The 23,308-nt window shown below is 41.3% G+C and overlaps 1 protein-coding gene across 4 annotated transcripts in view; it reads right to left on the bottom strand.

The window, feature by feature from the left end:
• Positions 1–23,308, bottom strand: part of Plcl2 (phospholipase C like 2) — a 166,095-nt gene that overhangs the window by 66,524 nt on the left and 76,263 nt on the right. For 2 of the 4 annotated variants that reach the window (XM_029471171.1, XM_029471172.1), the window contains exon 3: positions 1,397–3,883. In XM_029471171.1, the coding sequence (XP_029327031.1) occupies positions 1,397–3,883 (2,487 nt within the window). Of the gene's footprint in view, positions 1–1,396; positions 3,884–8,325; positions 8,411–11,354; positions 11,374–23,308 lie in introns of those variants that run through there. The other 2 variants (XM_021186285.2, XM_029471173.1) reach the window with 2 other exon arrangements.

The following is a 23,308-nucleotide window of genomic DNA, read 5'->3' as shown; positions in this document are numbered from 1 at the left end:
CCCCTTTCTAGCACCCACTCTTAACTATAGCAAAAGTCCCTGGAGGGCAGGCTGCTGTTGATTGGTTCCCAGCACGCTCTCACAGCCAGCCAGACTTCAGAGCAGCTGCTATTCAGCACCACTATCGCAGCCCTCTGGGCTTCAGTAGAGACGGGTCCTGAAGGCAGGGGGGCTGAGTCCTAACACATCCCGAAGGGAATTGTGTCCCTTATGTCCCATATGTGCACCAGCAGCCACAGGCAGGGGACAGTGTGCTTTCTTTGGAACTGAGGCTTTGCCAAAACGCATGCACCCTCAACAACGAAGAAACCATTCCAATTTTGATTATGCTTTGCCCTTGAGAGGAAGACAATAAATATCGTGATTGCAGGCAACTGTTCTTATTCATGAAGTGGCTATAGAATTAGGTAGGAAACATATATTGAAAGTGTTTCTTTGGTTAGAGGAGTGCTAATGTCATTCTTATAATAGTGTTTTAAGAGAAAACAAATGGGATGGAGAAATGACTCCGTGGTTAAGAGTATTGGCTGGTCTTCCCAATGACGTGGGCTTGACTGCCAGCACTCACATGGCAGTTCACAACCATCTTTTAACTCTAGTCCCAGAGGATCCGATACTCTCTTCTGGTCTCTGAGGGTACCAGTCATGAATGTGGTGCACAAACACACATATATAAAAAATAAGGATGATGCATCTTTTCTTAAAGAAACACCTCAGAGTACTTACCGCATGGAGCATGTCACACACTGCTGTGAGCTCTGTGAGGAAGAACGAGGGGTCTAGACCAACTTGACTCGCCAATCCTGGTACACAGCTAGATATGTGGCCCATCCTTAACAGGTATACAGTTCCTAACTGACTGCTCTGAGACATGTTATTTTAGAAAAAAAAATCATCTTAGGTCTTTCATGAGTACATTTACCATATATATTTTATGTAAATAATTATCCTCTAAAATCACGAGTACACTGGCTCATTTAAATGTATCTACGCACCAGAGCTCCATAAGAAAGACCCAATCCTTTTACTTTAACCAGTTTCCCTCTGACGGGTCATTAATTTCTGTTCCATCTAAGAAATAACAATATGCAGCAGCAACAACAGAGATTCCCGTGAATACCATATTTTAAAACATAGCAGATAACTGGCCGTAAGAGGACCGTGGGTAAGCAGCTTACGAGTCAGCAACAAGACCAGTTTATTCTAGTGCGCAATCAGTATGTCATCAACTACCGCTGTTGAAATTTAGATGTTGAGAAATGAAACTAGTAACAAACATGCTAATAACCACTTGAGATTTACAAAAGTATTTAAAGCTAAATACACTGCTATAAAAAAATACATATCCGAAAATCATAGGCATGCACAAAGTAGAGATGTAAACGTGAGCACACACCTGCATGTTCTCTCTCAGGTCCGTGGCGTCCCGTATGGGGGGCTGGGCGTTCTTGAACACCTCATCTACAGTTTTAATCCACAGTGTTCTCAGAGAGGCGTATTCCCGGGACTTTTTTCCTTTCCTCACGGAAAGGCCCCGTTTGTGAGGCTTCCCTCCTCCTCTCCTGTTAGTAATAGCCACGTGGACGAACAGAGAAGCGTGGGCGAGGACCTCTCCAGTCAGGGATTGCAGAGGCACATGGCGGTAGCCCGTCTGTAAACACTCGAAGGGAATGGTGTACTGGCCGATGAACTCATCGCCGATGTAGTCGTCGTCCAGCACGACAAAGCGCACCATGGCTAGTTCAGGGAGGTTAATCTGAAACTCAAAGCTCTCGTCAAAAATAGGAGCATCTCCATTCTGGTTGACCGTTTTTGTCCTTTGCTCCGCGCAATCAGCAGGAATTCCATGGATTTCCACATAGACATAAGGGTCCACCACGTCACCTTTGGCACCTGACCCTTTGGGCTTGGGAAAGTTCTGGCCGCTGATGATTTTGATGTGAAGCAACTGAGGTGACACTCCAGGGACAGAGTCCTTGGTGTTGGCACTGAAGAAGGAGACTTCTTCCCTCATGATGGCAGGTCGAAGGACATAGCCACAGTTTCCATTCTGCCGAAACCAGCCAATGTTTAGGTCCATCATCAGCCCTGGAGTCTGGAAGTTCATGGCTACAATCTGACAGCCGCATTTCCAAAAATCCTGAGGGTTCATGTTACTGGAGTCGATTCTCATTGGACTAGGGAAGACCCTGGCGAGAAAACGCTTATTGTAATTCACGAAGTCCCCGGGGTTTTCATTGGCGTATTTACTAGCCAGTACTTCATTAAAGGAGCACACTTCCCAGTACTTCTGCACCTGAAATGACACCTGAAATTCCTTGAACTGGACGGATTTACAGATGCTGACCAGTTCGGACAGTTCTTTGCAAAGCTGAAATCGCTTCCCAGGCACATGGTTGGGTTGTTCCACGTTCTCTTTCCCCATCCTCTGAGACATCTCTGCTCCTTCATCTTCATCAGTCACATCCCCTTCCACACCGGAGCAATTTGAAGACAGCTTCTTTGCTTTGATTAGTATTTTCCCTTTCAGGACATCTGGGGATGGTAGATAAGATTCCTCCATGTTGGGGGATGTAGTATACAGCTTGTCTCCTAAAATTTTCTTCATGTGTTGAACCATCACCTTCTGTTGTTTAATAGAGCAGTGGTTTTCCAAACATAAGATGAGAGGATACTCAGAAGCAAAGAACGCGTACTTGTTAATGATGTCGATGACACTGCGGAAGACTATCTGAGACGTCATGGTGTGGCCTGTGTAAATCACAGGCTCATTATCTGGCCCATCCCACACATCCAATTCAACACTCCTGCAACCCATTTTCAGAGCGCGGATATATCCCGTGATGTCAGAGGGACCCCGGAACTGATCCTCTATTAAGTATGTATTATGAGATGAGTTTATAAAGTAATGAGACAGAGGTTGCTTCATATCCTGACAGACCTTCTTATGTTCCGGATCAAAGATGTAACAATCAGGTGACATCAGGTAGTTAGTGAATCCATCTATGGAGAGCCAGCCCTTTTCCTGGCCTTCTTTGGATGGCTCGTATTTGTGAATAATTTCCAGGCTTATTTCCTCATTGATATGTGCTACACCCTGTTCTGCCTCAAGAAACATCATAAGGTCCTTGGTATCAAGGAATTCTTTATTGCTTGAAAACTGAACTAACAGGAAGTAAATTTCAGGTCTAGTACAAAGTTCATGAAAGACCTCAATAAATTCCTCCTTTGTGATTTCAGTACCAGCTTTGTCCTTTGATTTATGCAATTCTTTGAACTTAAGCTCAATTTTGCTTGTTTTTAGACCAGGATTGAGGTTTCTGATACACTGGACAGCATGACACAGAGTTATATGTCCAAGACCATCTACATCAATTTCACTAAACATTTGTGAAACCCAAGAAGTCCTCATGTTGTCTTGGCTACTTTCTAGCATATCAAGTGTATGTTTCCCATAAGAAATCAGGTAGCGAAGTCCTGTCACCCAGATGTTTGCGACATCTGCAGAATTGGCAACCAAATCAAGTGACTCATAATTTTCTCCATATATGACTGAAAATGCACAATCTTCAGAGATCTGCTCAGAAATGCCATTGCTGCGGAATATATCTGTGTTCTTCCCTGTTCTCACTTCCTTGATAGATTTGATATCAATCTTGGCTTTCTCAGAATCCTTCTTAGATGGCTCCCACCTCAGGCTTTGCATGTCGGCGTCCAGCAGAAAATACCGATGGTAAATTCTGGAGTTAGAACGAACCTTTTTGAGTTCGGAGCCCTCCACCATTGAGTTGATACAGTCACTTGCGCTGCTGATCTTCTTCTCTGTCGGCATGCTGCTGAATGACACCGTCTTCTTCCGCTCCCTTTTCTGCTTCGTGCCATCCTGGAGGGAAGAAAAGTGGGTTAGGATGAGATAAACATAGGTGTTCATGTTCAGACTAAGAATTAAACTTTAATTCCCTGAGAAGCTGTGTACTGTGATTTCCTATGCGGATCTTGTGATGAATGACGCTGTTCACCTTTCATTTAGAAGAGGCCTTAGAGTGCGATCTAATGCCAACGAGCAAGAAATCATTGCTTAATAACCACAATCCCTATTTGTCAAGGAATCTAATTCACAGACAGCAGACACTTATTTATACTGGCTGTATAATTTTCAGAAAATGCAAGACTCCTTGGCTTACAAACTACCAAGAATTCCAAGGCATTCAGGAGAAGAACATTAAGCTCACTGCAGCACCCATTTTTGTGTGGGGCCTTTGCAGCCACAGCACTCATGTGACTGTGTAGACACTAATCTCCCACATCAGTGTCTCCTACAGGCTCAGCACTATATGCCTCAAAACTCACCTGACTACTTGGTTAAACCGCAGGTTTCTGAGCCTAGAGAATCAGATCTCTAGAGATGGTGGCAGGAATCTGTACTCGGGTAGCTCCCCACATGCTGGGCGCATAGACTAAACTCTGAAAGACTTTTGCCAGCCTCTTGGGCTCACTAGTGCATTTTGACTATTTTATTTCTGGACTCTATATATGACTAGGACACAAATGATTAAGTATGAACCCACAAAGTGTATATTACATATACACTCGAATTCCTGGCTCTTCACAGTATCACAATGAGGTCCTGCACACTTTGGGCAGATGTGGACTATGATTATAGTCATGTTGGACATGAGAGAACTTTTAGATTATAGCTGGGGTAGATCTAAAATTATAGAGTTAGAGATATGAAAAGCTGTATCTAGCATCTGTATCTAGATGCTGCTGCCCAGGAACCTCTGATAAAAGCACAGGTTATAGTGCAATCCCGTGAGAAGCTTCGGGGAGCACCTATTCTTCGATAGTGTCTGTCTCTGCAGTGATGGAAACGGAACCCAGGGCTCTGTGTATGCCAGGCAAGCACTCTGCCACCGAGCTATATCCCCAACCCTAGGGGTGCACCTTTTAAACAGAAGTTTGCATTTTGTGCTTTCCTGCAAAATTCAACACATTCACACTTAAAAGCTAGCTCTCACACTCACTTGTATATTTCAAACCTGTCCTATACAGATACTTTTATTTTTTTAAAAAAAAAAAGGTGAAATGACTGCAAATATCTTTGGATATCTAAGCTTAAAAGACAGAATTGATTTCAGGAAATATATGAAATCTGTGACCAATTTTTAGCAACTTACTATAGTCATAAATAAGGAACAGACTAGACAGGGAGCTGGGCCTGTGTAAAAGACAAAACCACGTAACTATGTAAACATATCCAAAAGCAATTCCGCTTTTCCCACTCTGCATAGCATAGAATTTATTTAAATAAAACCTCTATCTTTAAAAGGTCCCGTTATCCTACCTATATCTGAATTTTAAAGCCATTCTTACGTTTTGATTATCTATACTTCCAAAAGCAATTTGTAGAAGGTAAGTAAACTTAATCTTTAAGTCAGATGGGTACCATTTTCTTCAAAGTTTTCAGATGGAGGTTTTTTGTGATCTGAGATACAAGGCAAGACATAAAACTGTCAAGCAGCGTTTCTTTATAACTATATTGTCAGAATGATAAAGTCCAAAAAGAGGCTGCAGCAACCATATCCGTAAGATGTATTATCATATTTGTTCCAAATCCCTAAAGCAGAGCCTGTATTCTATCTTTTCTATCTTTTTAAGTGAGTTGGCATAAAATCAAATTTGTAATCAGACATGCATAAGGGCATAAAACAAATGTATAAATTTCCTATTTGTCAGAACGAAATGCATCTTTGCCTCAAAAAAGACAATTTTCCTTTAATAAAAGGGCAACATGCAAATTTAGTAAGGGGATTTCATAATCTATAAATTACACCTCAATGTGCTACTGGTAAAATGAAGTCAGAAAGATAAATGGAGGTGTTTATCCACTGCTCCATTAAAGTGCACAGTACTTTCTCAGCATTCCCCATCTTTTATGCCCACTTTCACACTGATTAGTAAATTTCTGCTACCTTCTAACTTGCTACAAAAGACGAATTTCACATTCATGGTTTTCTTTGTTATCAAGGAGAGGACTAAAGAGCAAAGTTCCTTGACTGCATGCACACAGCACATCTATGCATTCACACCAGTGTCTGTGGGACAGGCAGTAGCTTAAACACCATCCTGTGGCTTTACAAGTACTGCCTTCCTTTTTATAACCAGGCTAGGTTCTGACTGGTGACTGCTGGTCACTGAATATCTTGACGTACAGTCATGACAGTCACCTAAATGCAGCCTGAAATAACGGCAGCAAGAACACTCTTCATTAACTCCGTAGCTAGTCTCTTCCCCTCTCTGCTGTTAGCCAAAGCTATCCTGCCTTCTCTATAACAAGACATGATTGAAAACATTCTATTTCTCTTGCCCACTAGCAGACAAAGTCACTAGAAACCAAAGGAGACAACCAGGACGCCTCCTTCCCCGAAGCTCATGTGTTGAAAGGATGATGATCCCTATTCATCAATATTCAGAGACTGAGCTCAAGGAGGTGACTGGACCGTGAGGGATCCGATGCCATGAAAGTATCAGTCCATGTACTGATTCATAAGCACTCGGGGTATCTGAGGCGGGGCCTCCTTAGAAACAGCAGCCCACCGATGATAGCCTGCCCTTGAACAGGCTCCTCCCTGCTCTTGGCTTTCTGGCTGCCTTGAAGTGACTGGCATTTCTACATGTTCCCAATCATGTAATTCCACTTTACAACAGGCTGAGAAAAAAATGAAGACAAGAAACTGTGGACTGAGGCCTCTGACATTATTAACCAAAATAAATACATTCTCTTTAAAGTTGTTCTACTAAGCTTGTTTGGTCTGTGAGAACTTGTGTGTGAACTTGATTCGTACATCATTAGGTGGACCAGATTTCCTGGCTGGCGGAAGCAAGTGGACATGATGCCAAGACAAATACACAGCTGGGTCCCCTAGAGCCAAGGCAAAGGAAGGGAAAGGCAGAAGCACCTGAACAGGAGAGAAAAAGAGCTCAAATGAGGTGGTAGAAGACCACTCCTCCTCTAACCACCTGACTCCTGGAGTCTACCCTTCGCTGTTTAGCTCAACTCAGCCTTCACTCTTCAATCCAACTGTGATTCAGCCCTGCCTAGGCCACAGCAGAGTTGGAATCAATCTTGTATGTGTCTTTTACTACAAGTTGGGCTACACTGAATACTGGAAAGGACTCAAACTATATGCACCATACATACAGTTTTTATTACTATTATTTTATTTTAATTACAAAGAAACTAAGTGGATCTGACACCCATCACCTAAAATTAGAGAAAAAGAACAGAACCTTCTGCTGAATTGGAAATGTCTCAAATAGTTTTAATTTTTTTTTTAAACTTTTTTAGAGCTGGCTGATCTACACACTCATCACCTAACACTTCAGAATGGAGAAAACAACAAGTATGAGAACTTGGTCTAATGATGAATCTGTGCTGCTCCAGGGCACTTACTAACAGTAAGGGCAAGAGCATAGGAAATGACTTGGGCTAGGAAGTCTTTAGGAAAGGCTTCCTAAAGAGTTTACCCTCCTTAACAACCTTGAGAATTAGTATTTGTTTTATGAAGAACCATGAAAAATGCTTAAGGATTCTATTCGACACAAATGAAAGCTTATTTACAGAATAACAATTTTGTACCAAGAATCATGAAGGGGCCCATGGCTCTGGCCACATATGTGGCAGAGGATGGCCTTGTTGGACATCAGTATAAGGATCGGCCCTTGGGCCTGAGGGTGTTCAAGGCCCCAGTGTAGGGGAATGCCAGAGTGAGAAGACAGGAGTGGGTAGGTGGGGGAGCACCCTCATAGAGAGAGGCAGGGGAAAGGGGGATGGGATAGGCAGTTTCCAAAGGGGATACCTGGAAAGGGGAAAACATCTGAAATGTAAATAAAGAAAATATCCAACAAAAGTTAGTAGAGAGTTGTTACCAAAATTAGAAGGCCATCTGTGATATTTAAGCAGTAGCAATTTCATAATGGGCAAGAGCTCATAAGTCCTCCCCTGAGATGAGGAGGGAACAGATAGGTGGGCCTCATTTCTCCTGCTGGGAAGCAAGTGGTAGGCACTGATGCCTACCACTAGAAAAGAGCCCGAGCTGGGTGTAGCAGTTTATCCACAGACAGCATGCTTATTATACCTGTTACACGTCCCTACCTTTCCAAGTGATTCGTTACACAATAGAAGGTTGACTGTTCCCTGATGGATATCATGCAAAACAAACAAACAAACATACCCTAACAAAACTAGAAAGAACTTGGGTCTATTAAACAGCCACAGTTCAGTTACAATAATTCTGAATTGGTCATGGCAGCCTGGAAGATTACCTTGTAGTGTTTTATCGCATATCTTCAAACTTTTGATGTAGTTGCTAAGATTGGAAAGGGAAGGAAGAAGATCCGGGGCAAAGCAGTCAGTCCACAGGTCATTTGACAAATCAGATGAAGTGCAGAAATATAGAACAATTTGAGCAAAGGCCAGGTACAGTCAAAAACTGATTCTGGTTCATGAGTCAGCATTCTTATTTCCAAGAATAACTTCCAAGACAGTTACATGGCCCAGAGAGTTAGAGACCTTGAATATCTTCATCAAATCCCTCCCTTCCTGAGCACAAGGAGCCCTGCAGAAGAGGAAGCAGAAAGAGTGCAAAAGCCAGAGGGGTTGGAGGACACCCAGAAAACAGGGCCCTCTAAATCAACAGGGTTGTTAGGCCTCAAACTAGAGGGCTGAGGTGTGGATTTAGCATATCAAGGCAGACCTGTCTGCCAAGTACTCACAGTATCCCGCAGTTCCTACCTGTTACTAGGTTCTCCTGGCTGGCATAGTTCCCCCCCCACCCTGACCTTTGCAGCGCAGGGTCTGGGCTACCTTTTCCCCAACTGCCCTACCCTATATAATCCAACCACTTTGGTTACCTGATGTTTTCATCTAGTCTCTTGGACTGTCTCTTGGTCCAGGCTGTCCCTCTCGGTTGGCAGCTGCTCTCCCCACTGCCTCACATGGTGTGGGGGTCACGTCCACCCTGGACTCTCTCCAAGTCCTGCCTCTAACTATGCTCTCTCTTTTATCTACAATAAACTTTCTTCTCCACCATATCTAGGAGCAGTCATGTCCTTTCCTTTCTCTTTCTTAGTTCTTCATTCACCAATGTCCTGGAACTTTTAAAAATTACATCAAGCAGAGTCAAACACAAAGAACTAGCTATATGAGAGCCAAACAACTTAAACTCTACTAAGAGAGAGCAACAGGAGTAAAAAATTACATACAGAGAAGGATAAATAATTACAGTTCATATGGATTAGAGATAATCTTTATAATGAGCCATACGCTGTCTTCTTGAGGAGAGCTTGCAAATGCAAGACAGTTGTATAGGAGCGATTCTTCTTTTCAAGGACTGTAGTCTTTGAAGTACTCTGAGGGGTTTTTTGTTTTTGTTTTCTTTTTTTAAAAAAAAAAAGGTGTTCCTGAGCAGGTGTCAGGATTCCCAGCTCACTTCACTAGTTCAAAAAGACTGGCCCCATTCACGAAGAGCTGGGTAAGCCCATCTTCCACTTCATCTGGAATGTTTAGAACCTACTGGCACATGATTTACAGGGTGAACAGAAAGATTATCAACTCCCTAGGAGAGCATGAAAAACTTATTAAACATTAGAGTGAAGGCAAAGGATGTTTTATAGGATTATAAAGAAAATTTAATAGTATCAAAAAGAAAGAAAAGGAGGGAGCAAAAAGAAGGTTGAAGAAAACCAAAGTACATAGATCAGTGATGTAAATAGCATTTTAGTAATAAAACTAACAAAACCAATCCGAAAAAACTCTGACAGCTGCAAAATGTTTTTCTTTGTACCAAGGTAGAACAATGAGTTCACTAACTTATCCTTTATATTTTAACAATTGCCCACAGAACTGCTACAGGCTCCAGTGTGAGCGAATACTACATGATCAGTGTGCCTCCGTTTTCCTACAAGTCCAACAGGCCTCAAAGCAATTCCTCCTAAGCTATGTAATACAGCGAATGCACAGAGACCTTAGAATGAAATCAGTTCACACTTGAGAGGAACTTCAAATGCTGCTTGGGATTTTACATAGCCTACATCATTAGATCCTGTGAAATTTATTCCAGGCTGAGGTGAGTTCTTCATAGTAGAAAAGCAAAGCAAAATGCCACTGTAAATACATAGCTGTGGCTGTCATGGTCTAATCACTGAAGTCTGCTGACAGTTACTGTCTCAGAAGGAACAGTCCGCACATGACTTTCTCTGGACAGAATGAAGGCAACCACACAGCCTTTGGGCACAACTAGGGGTGTAAGGCCAAGATGCACTAAGTGTCCTCGGCAGCCAGAGGCCCTCTCAGTACACTTCCCACGGCAGCATTTCCACAGCTCCTCCAGGGGACAAGAAAGCAAACCATTTCCTGGAGCCTTGTGTTAATTTCATCCATTTAATTACTGAGTCTATGCTACTGCACATAGAATTTATTCTCAACACTTTAATTCTATATAAATAACCACATATTAAAAATGCAAATGTGAAGCAAAGATCATCATAAAATCCCAATGACCTCATGCAAAGCCGTCTGTGACCAGAGTTCTTCAGATCACTGCTTCTATTTCATATTCATGCCAATTCTAGTGCAGATACTACAGTATTCAGCTCTAAGGATAGAAAGCAAATTGCCGATTTCTGTGAAATGATGCTTTCAAGGTCAGGTTTCTGAAAGCAACCAAATCACTTGCTGTGATGGGTTACACTCCCTTAAAACTGTGAGTTCTAAAGCTATGAAATCAAAGGCTGTGATAAATGAATGGCACTTTCATGTCAATAGTGTCTTTTAGTGACACATTTCACCACTGCTGAGATATTTATTTATTCAAAGTAAATTTACATAACTATGACTTATATATGTATCTACTATAAATTGCAATAAAGTTCATTGCTTTGTGTACAGTAATGAAAAACTTAATAGTAAAAGCTCAGGGCTCCTATAAATTAGACTTTAATCCCAGGGAAAAATATTGATGCTAAGGTATTTTAGTTTATGACCTATAACGGTACCTAAGTGGCCCCAAATCTGACGTGGAAACTATAGCTGTGTGTCACATGGCTGGTAATTCCTTTTGTTTTCTGCTTGTTTTTTCTTTTGTTTTTGACAGAGGCTCTCGACATAACCCTGGATGTGCTGGAATTCACTATGTAGACCAGCCTGGCCTTAAGCTCACTGAGATCCACCTGCGTCTGACTCCTAAGTGCTGAGCGGGGTATGCCACCATGCCTAGTTGGCAATTTCATGTACAGCATCTTATTACAGAGCCTGATGGCTTGTATACCACGGAGATATTCAGAGATGTACTCACATAACTAACAGCTGAGAACTTTCTAGCAAATCGCATTTGGCCTGAAGAGGCATGCAAGCCGATCACATAATGTGAATGCTTCCTTCCATGCACGACCAGTTTTAAGAGCACTGTCTCCACCATTACATTTTCTCTCCTAAGCTGTGGTGGTTCTCCATTATTTCAAAGATAATTACGAAGAATGATTTAGTCTTCTTCTCTTTTACATCCTGAGTACTGCATTGCTCGGGGCTGAAGAAAATGGAACAGCAAAGCAGTAGTTAGCAGTTAGGAGGAAAGCTCATGCCCTAGGCCAGATGATCAAACACAGTGAGTGATCAACAGCAACTCTTTGAATCAGAGATTTTAATGAATCTACAACATTTTTTAAATTAAATTTTCAGGAAAGCTGCCTATGATGGTTTGAATGAGAACGGCACCCACAGGCACATATGTTTGAATGTTTAGTGTCCAGTTGATGGAACTGTTTTAGGAGGATTAGAAGGCATGTCCTGGTTGGAAGAGGTATGCCACTGGGGGTGGGCTCCGAGGTTTCCAAAGCCCAAACCAGACCCACTGTCACTTTCTCTGCCTCCTGTGCAGATGCTCCCCAGCACCATGTCTGCCTGCCATGATGGTCATGGGCTCACCCTCTGACACGAAGCAGCCCCCAATTCAAGGTTTTCTTTTGTAAGTTTCCTTGATTATGGTGTCCCTTCACAAGGACAGAAAAGTTACTCAGACAATGCCCCATAATTATATTATGAACTCACAATTATTTAAGTTTTCAATCTTACAGGGAAAAAAAAAACTTTTGGGAGGCCTTTTAAAATCCAATGGTTAGCATCCATAAGAAATTTCTGTATGTATGAAGGTAACAGATCAGGAAAAAAAGACCTAAAATAATGAACCATATCAAAGACAAACTCAGCTCTCTGTAAAATATTCTTTTAAGTTCCAAACACTAGCCCAGTCTCAGTTCTATTATCTCTTCTCTATAGACTCTACGGTATTTATCACTTCTACTCGGCAATTCAACATTTAATGATAGCCTGATTCAGTGCTCTGACCGTTTTATGTGGGTTAGTCTTATCTCAAGTAGAAGGTATTTAAAAATCAAAAACAAACAAACATGCTCTGTTTTAGATTTTAGATTGCCATAACTAGATCAATGTTGGCAGCCAGACAAGAACTCCTTCTATGGAACTGGCAATTTCAATAAAGCCTATCCCAGGCTTGGAATTCCCAAGAAAACACCCAAAATCTAAACAAGTTCAACTCTAACACTCTCTCTCTCTCTCTCTCTCTCTCTCTGTGTGTGTGTGTGTGTATGTGTGTGTATATGTGTTTGTATGTATGTATGTGTGTGTATGTGTTTATGTGTATATGTGTGTGTGTGCATGCACGTGCACATGCATGCGCAGAAATTAGAGAACAATCTGTGGTAGTCATCCCTCCAGCCTTATTTTTTTATAACAGGTATCAAAATCAGTCAATCAATCAATCAATCAATCAATCATAGTGCTATAGCAATACTGGCAATATTCAAACAACACTGGTTACAAAAAAGCCACAATGAAATCTGCTAATTTATTTTTCAGTAATAGCATCTTCTACTCTATAAGCTGGATGTATAAACTACATCTCTAGGAACTTTTTCAGTTCTTGTAAAAACAAACTTACTTTGTCTTCTGTCTCTGCCTCTGGCTGTGCTCTCTCTCATATCAAGAATAAACCTTCTCACCAGCCAATGCCTAGGAGCAGTCATGGCCTCAGTTCCCTTTCAGTCACTCTGCCCAGGTACTATGCTCTCAATGGTCCTATTACAGGAGTATGAGCTTGAGGTCTGTTGATACAGAAGTGACTCTGCCCATAGGTATATGGTAAGACCTGGTAAGCCTGGGATAGAAGACAAGACGAACAAGTAGAGCAGATCCAAGTGCATGTGATAAGAGACTTGCCTTCAAGAAGGCTTGAGTAGCAACACCTATGGCGTGGAAATACTGTATACGACTTCTAGCCCTATACTACTTCATGACGTCATTAAAATGTTAATATGGAAATTACTATTTCTACCAAGTCTTAAGTAGTATTCATGTACTGACACTGAACTAAGCATTTTGCTTCTTTCTAATCCTCAGAACAACCCCAGGGCACGTATGTTCTCCTTAATGTAACAAGTAAGGGGGCTATAGCCTTGTGAGGCAGAGAAATGAATTCAGACCCTCAACAGGTCTGTGTGACATCAAGCCCTCCATCACTCTACAGCACTGTTGCTCTCTAGGCTCCCAGAATCTGAAACCCAGAGCTGGAAGTACAACACTGTCTGTCAAGGGCCTACTGCTACATCCTGTACCTAGCTGCTAACAGGCTTCCTAATGCTTGTCAGTAGTTTGTACTCCTGGATAGCCCAACTCTTCTGAAACACAAGCTATTTCCTGCAATTAAATGTTAAGGTTAATTGGCTACCCCCTGGCCTACTTACCTATCTTTTATCATTCTTTGTTCCATCCTCATATGCCTTAATCGAGCATAATTTGCTCCAGTATAGAAACTAGCTGTCCCACCATGCATTCCAACCTAGACTACTCTACCCAGCAAAACTCTCAATCACCATAGATGGAGAATACAAGACATTGAGAGAGCAATTCTCAACTTCATATGGGAAAACAAATAACTCAGGATAGCTAAAACAATCCTAAACAATAAAAGAACTTCTAGAGGTATCACTATCCCTGATCTCAAGCTGTACTACAGAGCAATCATAATAAAAATGCATAGTACTGGTATAAGAGCAGACAGGTTGATCAATGGAATCGAATCAAAGACCCTGAAATAAACCCACACATCTATGGATGCTTGATTTTTGACAAAGAAGGAAAAACTATACAATGGAAAACAGAAAGTATCTTCAACAAATGGATGTCTGAATGTAGAATGCAAATAGATCTATATCTGTCACCATGCACAAAACTTAAGTCCAAGTGGATAAAAGGTTTCAACATAAAACCAGATACAATAAATCTAATAGAAACAGAAAGTGGAGACTAGCTTGAACTCATTCACACAGGAGACAAATTCCTGAACAGAACATCAATGGCTCCATCTCTAAGATCAGCGATTAATAAGTGGGACCTAATGAAACTGAAAAGCTTCTGTAAGGCAAAGGACATTGTCAACAGGACAAAGCAGCAGCCGACAGATTGAGAAAAGATTTTCACCAACCCTACATCTGACAGAGAATTAATATTTAAAATTTATAAAGAACTCAAGAAGTTACACACCAATAATCCAACAGAGAAATTCTCAACAGAGGAAGCTAGAATGGCTAAAAGAAAAAAAAACCACTTAAAAAATGTTCAAAGTCCTTAGTCATTAGGGAAATGCCAATCAAAACAACCCTGAGGTTTCATCTAACACCAGTCAGAATGGTTAAGATCAAAAACTCAAGAAACGGCACATGTTGGTGAGGATATGGAGCATTACTGGCGGAAGTGAAAACTTGTACAACCACTTTGGAAATCAACTTGGTGGTTTCTTAGAAGACTGGGAATAGTTCTACTTCAAGACCCAGCTATACCACTCTTGGGCATATACCCAAAAGATGCCCCACTATACCACGGGGACACTTGCTCAACTATGTTCCTAACACTCAGAAATTGGAAACAACTTAAATGTTCCTCAACCAAAGAATGGATGAAGAAACCATACAGGCAAATGGATGGAATTTGAGAATATCATCTTGAATAAAGTAACCCAGACCCAAACGGACACGCATGGTATGTACCCACTTATAAGTGGCTATTAGCCATAAAATACAGGATACCTATACTATTCTTCACAGACCCAAAGAAACTAAACAAGAAGGAAGTCCCAAGCAGGATGTGTGAATGTTTCTTAGAAGGATGAATAAAACAGTTATAAGAGGCAGGAGGAGGGAGTGAACTGGGGGGGGGGGTGACAGGGCAGGAGGGGGGCTCAGAATCAGGTGTGGGGAAGGACAGGAGGGATGGCTAGATGGCCATGAAAATGAATGGAAATCTGGAACTGATCAGAATGAGGAGGTGGGGGCTTCTCCAGGATGAGACAGAGACCTGGGATAAAGGAGGCTCCCAAAAATCAATGGGGGTGACCTTAGCTGTGACTCACTACATTGGAGATATGGAACCTGAAAAGGCAGTCAGGTAGGAACCCAGTGGAGCAATAGAGACACCAACCCACCTACAAAACTTTTAACCCAAAATTTATCTGTCTATAAGAAATGTAGGCAGCTGGGCGTGGTGGCTCATGCCTTTAATCCCAGCACTTGGGAGGCAGAGGCAGGCTGATTTCTGAGTTTGAGGCCAGGCTGGTCTACAGAGTGAGTTCCAGGACAGCCAGGACTACACAGAGAAACCCTGTCTCAATAAAACAAACAAACAAACAAACAAGAAATGCAGGCACATGGGATGGAGCAGAGACTGAGGTAATAACCAACCAATAATGAGCCCAACTAGAGCATGGGCAAGCCCCAATCCCTGACACCATTAATGAAATTCTGTTATGCTTGCAGACAGGTGTCAAGTGTGGCTGTCCTCTGAGAGGCTTTACCCAGCAGCTGACTCAGATGGATGCAGAGGAATATAATGTATAAACACATACATATATGCATATAACAATAATATATGCATGAGTTAAAAAAAGAGCAAGTAGGGGCACATACGAGTATTTGGAAGGGGAAAGACAAGGGAGGAAATGATGTGATCATATCATCTCAAAATAAGAAAATAATTAAAATATTCTTATAGTTGTTGTTTGTATGGTATATCTTTTTCTATCCTTTTATATTTAAATTATTTGTCCTTCTGAAGCTAAATTTTAGCAAAGAATAGGAACATTTCCATGTATACCCATCATTATTTTCTGTGACTTTGATTAGACTGTTCCATTCCTTCATATTTTACTGTTGTCTTGGGCAGTGGGATTTATATACCTGCCATTTAGCCTTCTCCATATGCATCTTATCTTTTGATTCCTTCATTTGAAGTATGTCTGCAGTCCTCCATTAGCTTTCCCCAAAGGTAACTTTGGAGTTAGATCCTTAGGAAAACAGAAGGGAGAGTAAGAGTGCCAGGGCAGGCGGCAAACACAAAGAAATGCAGTGCAGAGAGACGACTGTGTGATGACATGGAGGGGACCTGGAGTAGAATAAGATGAAGCTGATGAGAAAGGCCAGATTTTGAGGTGTGGGCAGGCCATTCTCAGTGCCAGAGGAGGAGAGAAGGCCTTGTTTGCTTCACAACTTGAAGATTCATCAGCCCATTTGTATAGGTACTTCTCTTGTTTACACCTTGATACTTTCATAAGCTTGAACTAAATGATAAACAATACCTAAATGTTAGTTTGTCGACCTGCCTGGACAACTGCATGGAAAGAAAGACGACCACTTCAAGAATGACCAACTGAGACTACGGAGAAGGTGATGTTTTTAAAAATAGGCTTAAAATAGTTACACCTACTTCAAGTGTTTTACTTATTGTAGCTCAAAATGTTTTAATTATTTTAAAAAGCTTTAAAATTGTCGTTAAGTTCAATGTGTCCGTTTCTGTATTTGTCACTGACACAACAAACCCAGTGTGTTTGCTGACGTGGTAGAGATACACATTCACTTGTACCCTCCTGGCATGGAGCATCAAAACACTCTAGCTTTATATCATATCTATGGCAAGTTGCCTGTTTTGTTAAATTAAAAGCTATACTTGGGTTAAGAAATCAATAAAAATGTCAATGCCTACATGGCAGAAGCCCAGAACACCCAAGAGACCGGTACAGAGCATTTGCAAAGCAGAATGAAGCCAATTTGGACTGCAAAATGTCCAGTTCCGCCATTTCCTTGAGCTGTGGGATACCTTTTCAAAGCCACAAGGCTCTTTGAAATTAATCAGCTAACCAAACCAAAATTAAAAGCGGTTTTACAAAGATCAAGTCTCATCATTTATGAATTTTAAATGGTACATGCAACCAGTGACTAAAACAGTTTAATTGCTTCAGTGAGATCACCATTTCCAGCCCCAATGCTTTAAATCCCAGCTTTTAAATTATTGGTAACAAATACACAATTAATTCATGGGGCACATGCAATTCATTCTAAATATAGCTTTCTAAGCCTGCCCCATACTTTAAATATCACAGCCCTATTAATAGGCTACATACCATTTTGTTCCAACTATAAAACCCAAAAGCTTGGGTAATCCTACAGAATACATGCTGCGAACTTTAATTCTGGGTCCTGAAACTAAAAAGGCTCTGTATTATTATACTTCAGAAATTAGTGTGAAAATGAAACACAGGTGTTTACAAAGCATATGTAGGTTTTATATACAAGTACTATAATGTAAATTTAAAATGTCACATTTAATTCTACTGTATTTTATTTCATTAAAACATTTCAGAAAACAAAGGACAAAATTCCGAGTCTACTTGCAAACTAACCACCAAAACCCCAACACAATGCCGTCTTTATTCGTAAATCAGGATGTCACGACTGACTAACACCCACCTCTAAGCAGTACTGTGATCTGAGGTTGAAAGCTGACCTTTCCACACCTCCACACTGGCTTATTAAAGCTGGGGTTTAAGCAAATAGGGAAAGAACTGGTGCGAGGCAGAAGGCTCCTTGAAGGAGTAAGGGGTCCAAAAGGGTCTCTGGCGTATAATGATATATAAATACGGACAGTAGATAGATATTTGTAGATGGTAACACCTAAAGGCGACACTTTATGACTGAAAAGTAGATATTCATAAATATGCTGCAACGGTAAAAACACTGGAAATTCAGGTATACAATCGAGTCTAAGCCCCTGGATAGGTCCATCCTCTGGCTGGCAAGCAGGCTGGACACTTCATGAAGGTAGATAGAACCTGGTCCAAGTTGTCCCTTCCAGGCCTGGAATCCATCTACAGCTGCTTCCCAGGTCTGGGTTAGTCTCATGGTCTGTAACCAAGTGGGCAGGCTGTATGGAGCACTGTAAATCAGCCACTAGGATGGCTTCGTGTTTATCTTGTGAGAGTGCTGCAGTCAGTCCCTCCTCCCCTTGCCCATCTGTGGGTATGGCCCTTAACTAAATCCTAGCCCACTCAACTAGAATGGAGACTGACCCCAGCTGCTAGATGGAGTTTGTCTTTGGTTGGCACAGAACTTGTGGGGAGCACAAAGTGGCTACTTCTTGGCTATACAGAGTCCGGCTCTCCTGTGACTCCTGTGAGGCACAGTACGGCCAGCAATGGCCTGAGTGCACTGCCCTCCTTTGGAGGTTTTAATTAAGATCCTTCCTTCTCAGCTAGGACACAGGCTGGATTTCCTAGATATCTCAGGAAAATTTGTTGGTACTGCCCACAGGTGGGCCAGGGTGACATAAAGGAGAGCTGTTACCTCTGATGTGATAATGGAGGCATGCATGAACACCATATGGGCAGGCAGTGGTGACACCACTTCACAAAGGGACTGTGTTAGGAAGGGGCGTTGGAGATTGTGTATGAGCTCATGGATATAAAACAAAACATTGAGGGGACACAGAAGCTGAAGAAACTGCTGGATGGGCTGACCCAGCTGACTTCCTCATAGACCACCCCGTGTCCCTGTCCTTTTCATAAGCAAGTGTACTGTACTTCCATTTTAGGTCAAGTATAAATGTATTACAGACAAATGACATCATTATATTGTGCCATCACTGACAACCAAGGTCTCTCCTACATCTGCCGTCACCCCAAAATTAACTTCCAAATTCAGAAATCCTTTGCAAGGTTAGTCTGTGGTTTATGACATAGAGATATGCATCAAAATTTAAATTAGCAAAAAGGCTTTCTTTTAATCTAATTTCATGCATTTTCTCCCCTCTCGCAATCCAAGCATGATGTAAAATTTACTCAGGTTTATTAGAAGCTATAATGGCTAAACAGAAATCACATTTTGTCTCTGGAAAAAGCGAGAGTTTTAGCTGAATCATGTTTTATTCCAATTATAAATTCTTAAAACCAATTTAGTTGTGCTTTTTGGAAGCACTGCTGTAGAATAGTTTTTAATTTAATAAGATTATAACAAGAATAAGCTAGGACTAAGAGTTTGAGAAAAATCAGTCCTCTGTATTGTTATCAGCTCTTGCAGCCCATTATGGCCTGACAAAATTAGAAGGTTCTTTGATCTAGGAAATATAATGGACTTTCTTTAAAATTAGTCTGCTTTTATAAATTAAGAAAGAGGAAAGTTCCTGAGAAAATAAAGTGTGGAGAGTAAAATCATGATGGAGAAAAATCTACACTAGCTCATAGTACTTAAGAGATCAGCAGGATAGAGCTCACATGAGGTTCTCCAAGCCACACAGTGGGTCAGGAAGCTCTGCCCATCTCCCCTTCTCAGGGATGGTTGAGGTTGGACCACTTATACACTCAGGTCTTCATAAGCACTCCGTTCCTTATAGATGTCTCAGCTCTGGGAAACAGGAGCTGTCACCCACATTTCAGAGGCGAAACAACTGATCCTGGCAGATAAGCTTATCCAGACCCCTGATCAGCTCCATGCGGCAGATGACTGGGTCTCCTGCAGTCCTCCCCCGTCTGCTGACTACCTTCTAGGTGATACCCATCTGGCTCTAGCAACAGATGCTAGCCAGGCTGGGAGAAGGGCAAAGTGGAGTGGGTTTCTTGTTCCTCTCCCTGCAAGAAGGTAGGACAGGGTCACCAGTAGAGGCTGCATGCCCCTCTGGGTCCCTATGACTCCTGATCTCTGGTACCATCTGCTCTTTATGACTCTATCATGGGATGGTGTGGGCGAATTTTCTACAGTTTACAACCTCTGGTGGCTTCCAGACCCATATAACCCCTTGGTTCTTCCACAACTGTACATTTCCCTTGATGACGTACTCTGTGTTTTTAATGCTGTTTTTCTAGTTGGGTCCCCGCCATGGCTAAGTGTTCAAAGCTCTAGCTGCCAGGTGCAAGGTCAGGTCCTGAAGCTGGTTTGTCTGTCCTCCACAGAGGTCTCCACCAACACAGCCATTCCGACTTCAGTTCTGCCGGGTACCCTCTTACTAGCTGCACGGTGTTAGGAGAACCTGTCTCAAAGCATTAACTACCAATTTCATAAAGGAGAACAATAACTGCACTGTGGGTTTTATGAAGACAGGAAGGAAATAATAAAAGTGAAAACACAGGAGAGGTTTGACTGCACTAAGACCTGGTCCTGGTTTTCTTCCTATTGCTATGATAAAAGGTTTGATTTCAGCTTACAGTTTATAGTTCACCATGTAGGGAAGTTGCCCAGGAACTTAGAAGCAGGAACTGAAGCAATGATCATGTAGAAGCCCTGACATGATTACTCAGCTTGCTTTCTTTTATCCAACTCAGGACAACCTGTACGTGGATGGCGCCATAAGAATGCAGGACACCTCCCACCCGACAACAACAATTCATCAAAGCCCCACTCGTCATCCTTTTCCATAACGCCTTGGTGACAACGGCTGCTGGATGCCTCTGACTTCAGGTTTTCTATCAGCAGTGTGACCAGCCCTGAGCGCAGAATGAAGTAATGGTGCTATTGTCTGGGCCTGCGGTCTAGTGTCAAGCAAAACAACACGAAAGAGTCCCTAAAATCTTGATGTTCTGAATGTGTAGGTGTGACCAACTCGGTTCACTTCTTCCTCTCCTTCCTCCTCCTCCTCCTCTTCCTCCCTGCAATGTGTCTTGTGAGAGCCTGATCAGAGTTCTTTCCTCCATCCACATTTTCAGCAGAGTGAGTCTCACATTCATATACCAAACATTATCACACAGGGTGCTCCCCACACCCACCCGATACCACATCCTTGTTATTTGTAGTCTGTCTCCAGCACCTGGAGCCCTTAGTGCCAGCACTACTAATTTTATCATGCGAAGAAAAAAGAAGCTATTTAATCATGATTTTTCATAATAAAGGGTTAAAAGACTTATAAATCTTAAATCTCACGCATTGATTTCCTGTCTCACATGTTGGTTGCCATTGTTTTGTTGCAGTCAGAAACACATGTACCTATGGGGAAACCTTAGTATATGGATACTTTCTCCTACAGATGGTGAGGAAAGGGTATGAAGATATCCTGCAGACCGACTATACCCAAAATAATTGTCATATTTTTAAAAATTATAAAAAGCACAATATATATTTTATGAAGGTTTTTTTAATTTAAAAAGAAACAAATGAAATAAACTTTAGTAAGTTAACTATACCCAAATATCCCAAACACCATCATTTCAACATGCAATCAACATAAAAATAGTTAGATAATCTGCTTTCTTGTTTTATATTAAGCCTCTGAAATCTGTCACTGTTTATATTTATAGCACATCTCTATTTTCTCCTTATGGACTACGCTCCTGTCACTGCTCAAAAACCGCAGGGAGCCCGTGGCTACCATGCCAGGTAGGTCAAGTCAGTATGACAGGTTTCTCAAGAGCAGGAGTGTTCTAACGAAATTCCCAATCTGCCCTTGATTTTTCTAGTATGATGCTTTGCCAAAGGATGGGCCCAACAAATACTGCAGGACCTTAGGAGTAACTAGCTGAACGAAAAATGATAGTTTATAAAGGGCAGTGGGCCGGTCGATGGCTTTTCAGAGCAATAACACTTCTCTGAGTCTTACAACTTGAAATCACAAATAGTTTTTAAAATTGTTTTAAAATGTAAAGAAAAAAATCGTTATTTTTAAAAATTCTGCTATATCTCAAGTTACTCCAAAAGTCACCGAGCACACAGATAACACAAAGTGAAGGAGAGAGAGAGAGAGAGAAAGAGAGAGAGAGAGAATATGAATATACAACACAGCAACAAAGTGACTTGAGATCTTCGATAAAATCCAATCTCAGATCAAACCAATGTCAGATCATAATAAAAGACCAGAAAGAACTGCTCAAAGCTACTCAGGTGACTGCTTATGTTTGACATTATATAAGAAGCTTAAGGTATTCTAAAATGCAGCACTTAAGGGGGATTTAAAACTAATACAGTAATCAGGTGGGTTACAGAAATGATCCCTCTCTACTAACGGGGGCTAAGGGTCAACATGCAAGAGATGAGAAAATCCTACCTCATGGAAGAAATGACATTCCCTGATACTTTCATTTAACTAAAATTTTATTTATTCAACCTAGTAGAACTTCTATAAGATCCCATGACAAATCCACAGTGTGTGACTACTAACAGCTTACCAGTGTCTGGTTACTTGTGTCAGATTTTATCATCAAAAGTCATTATGACACACACAGGTAACTGTCACTTATTAGGCTAAAAACAGAAATGGTTTACTACTTTTTAAGTTATTACATTTGTTTTATTTTTAATCTGAATAAAAACTGTCCTTTTCATGAAGATAAATAGTGATTTAAAAAAAATCTCCATCATGGTAACAGTCAGGCATTTAAACTTTGGAGAAAAATAAGTGAGTATATTTGGGTCAATTTTCATTACTTTTAAAGGGTATTTTTCAGTTTATAATCCGATCACTTCTCTCTGGAGACAGCATTTGTCTTCTTAGTCTAATTTTTGAATCTACTGACATATTTTGAGTTTTATGTCTGTTTTTTACATATTGCTCAATTCTAAACACAGATCTTTAAGCTGCCACATAGCCACCAGAGAGGAGCTCTTATTAATAAATGTCACATTTTCCAGCAATTAATAAAGTTATAAAAATGACAAATTTCATATGGCTGACAATCTGCCACTTGCTGAAATAATCAGTTTTGTACCTTGAGATTTTCATTTACTTTGTAAACATTTATTGAGTATTTTTGCTCTCTCAGATGCTGTAGCCCTAAGGTCATTGAGAACACAGACCAGCTTTGGCATTCATGATGGCCTGGACCTCCTGAAGGCCTGTGTGCTTCCACCACAGCAGGAGGGCAGAAGAAGCATGTGTATACACACACACACACACACACACACACACACACACATACACACACACACA

This window comes from Mus caroli, chromosome 17, assembly GCF_900094665.2.
Source record: "Mus caroli chromosome 17, CAROLI_EIJ_v1.1, whole genome shotgun sequence".
Taxonomy (NCBI): Eukaryota; Metazoa; Chordata; class Mammalia; order Rodentia; family Muridae; genus Mus; species Mus caroli.
This window is presented reverse-complemented; position numbering and strand designations above follow the sequence as displayed.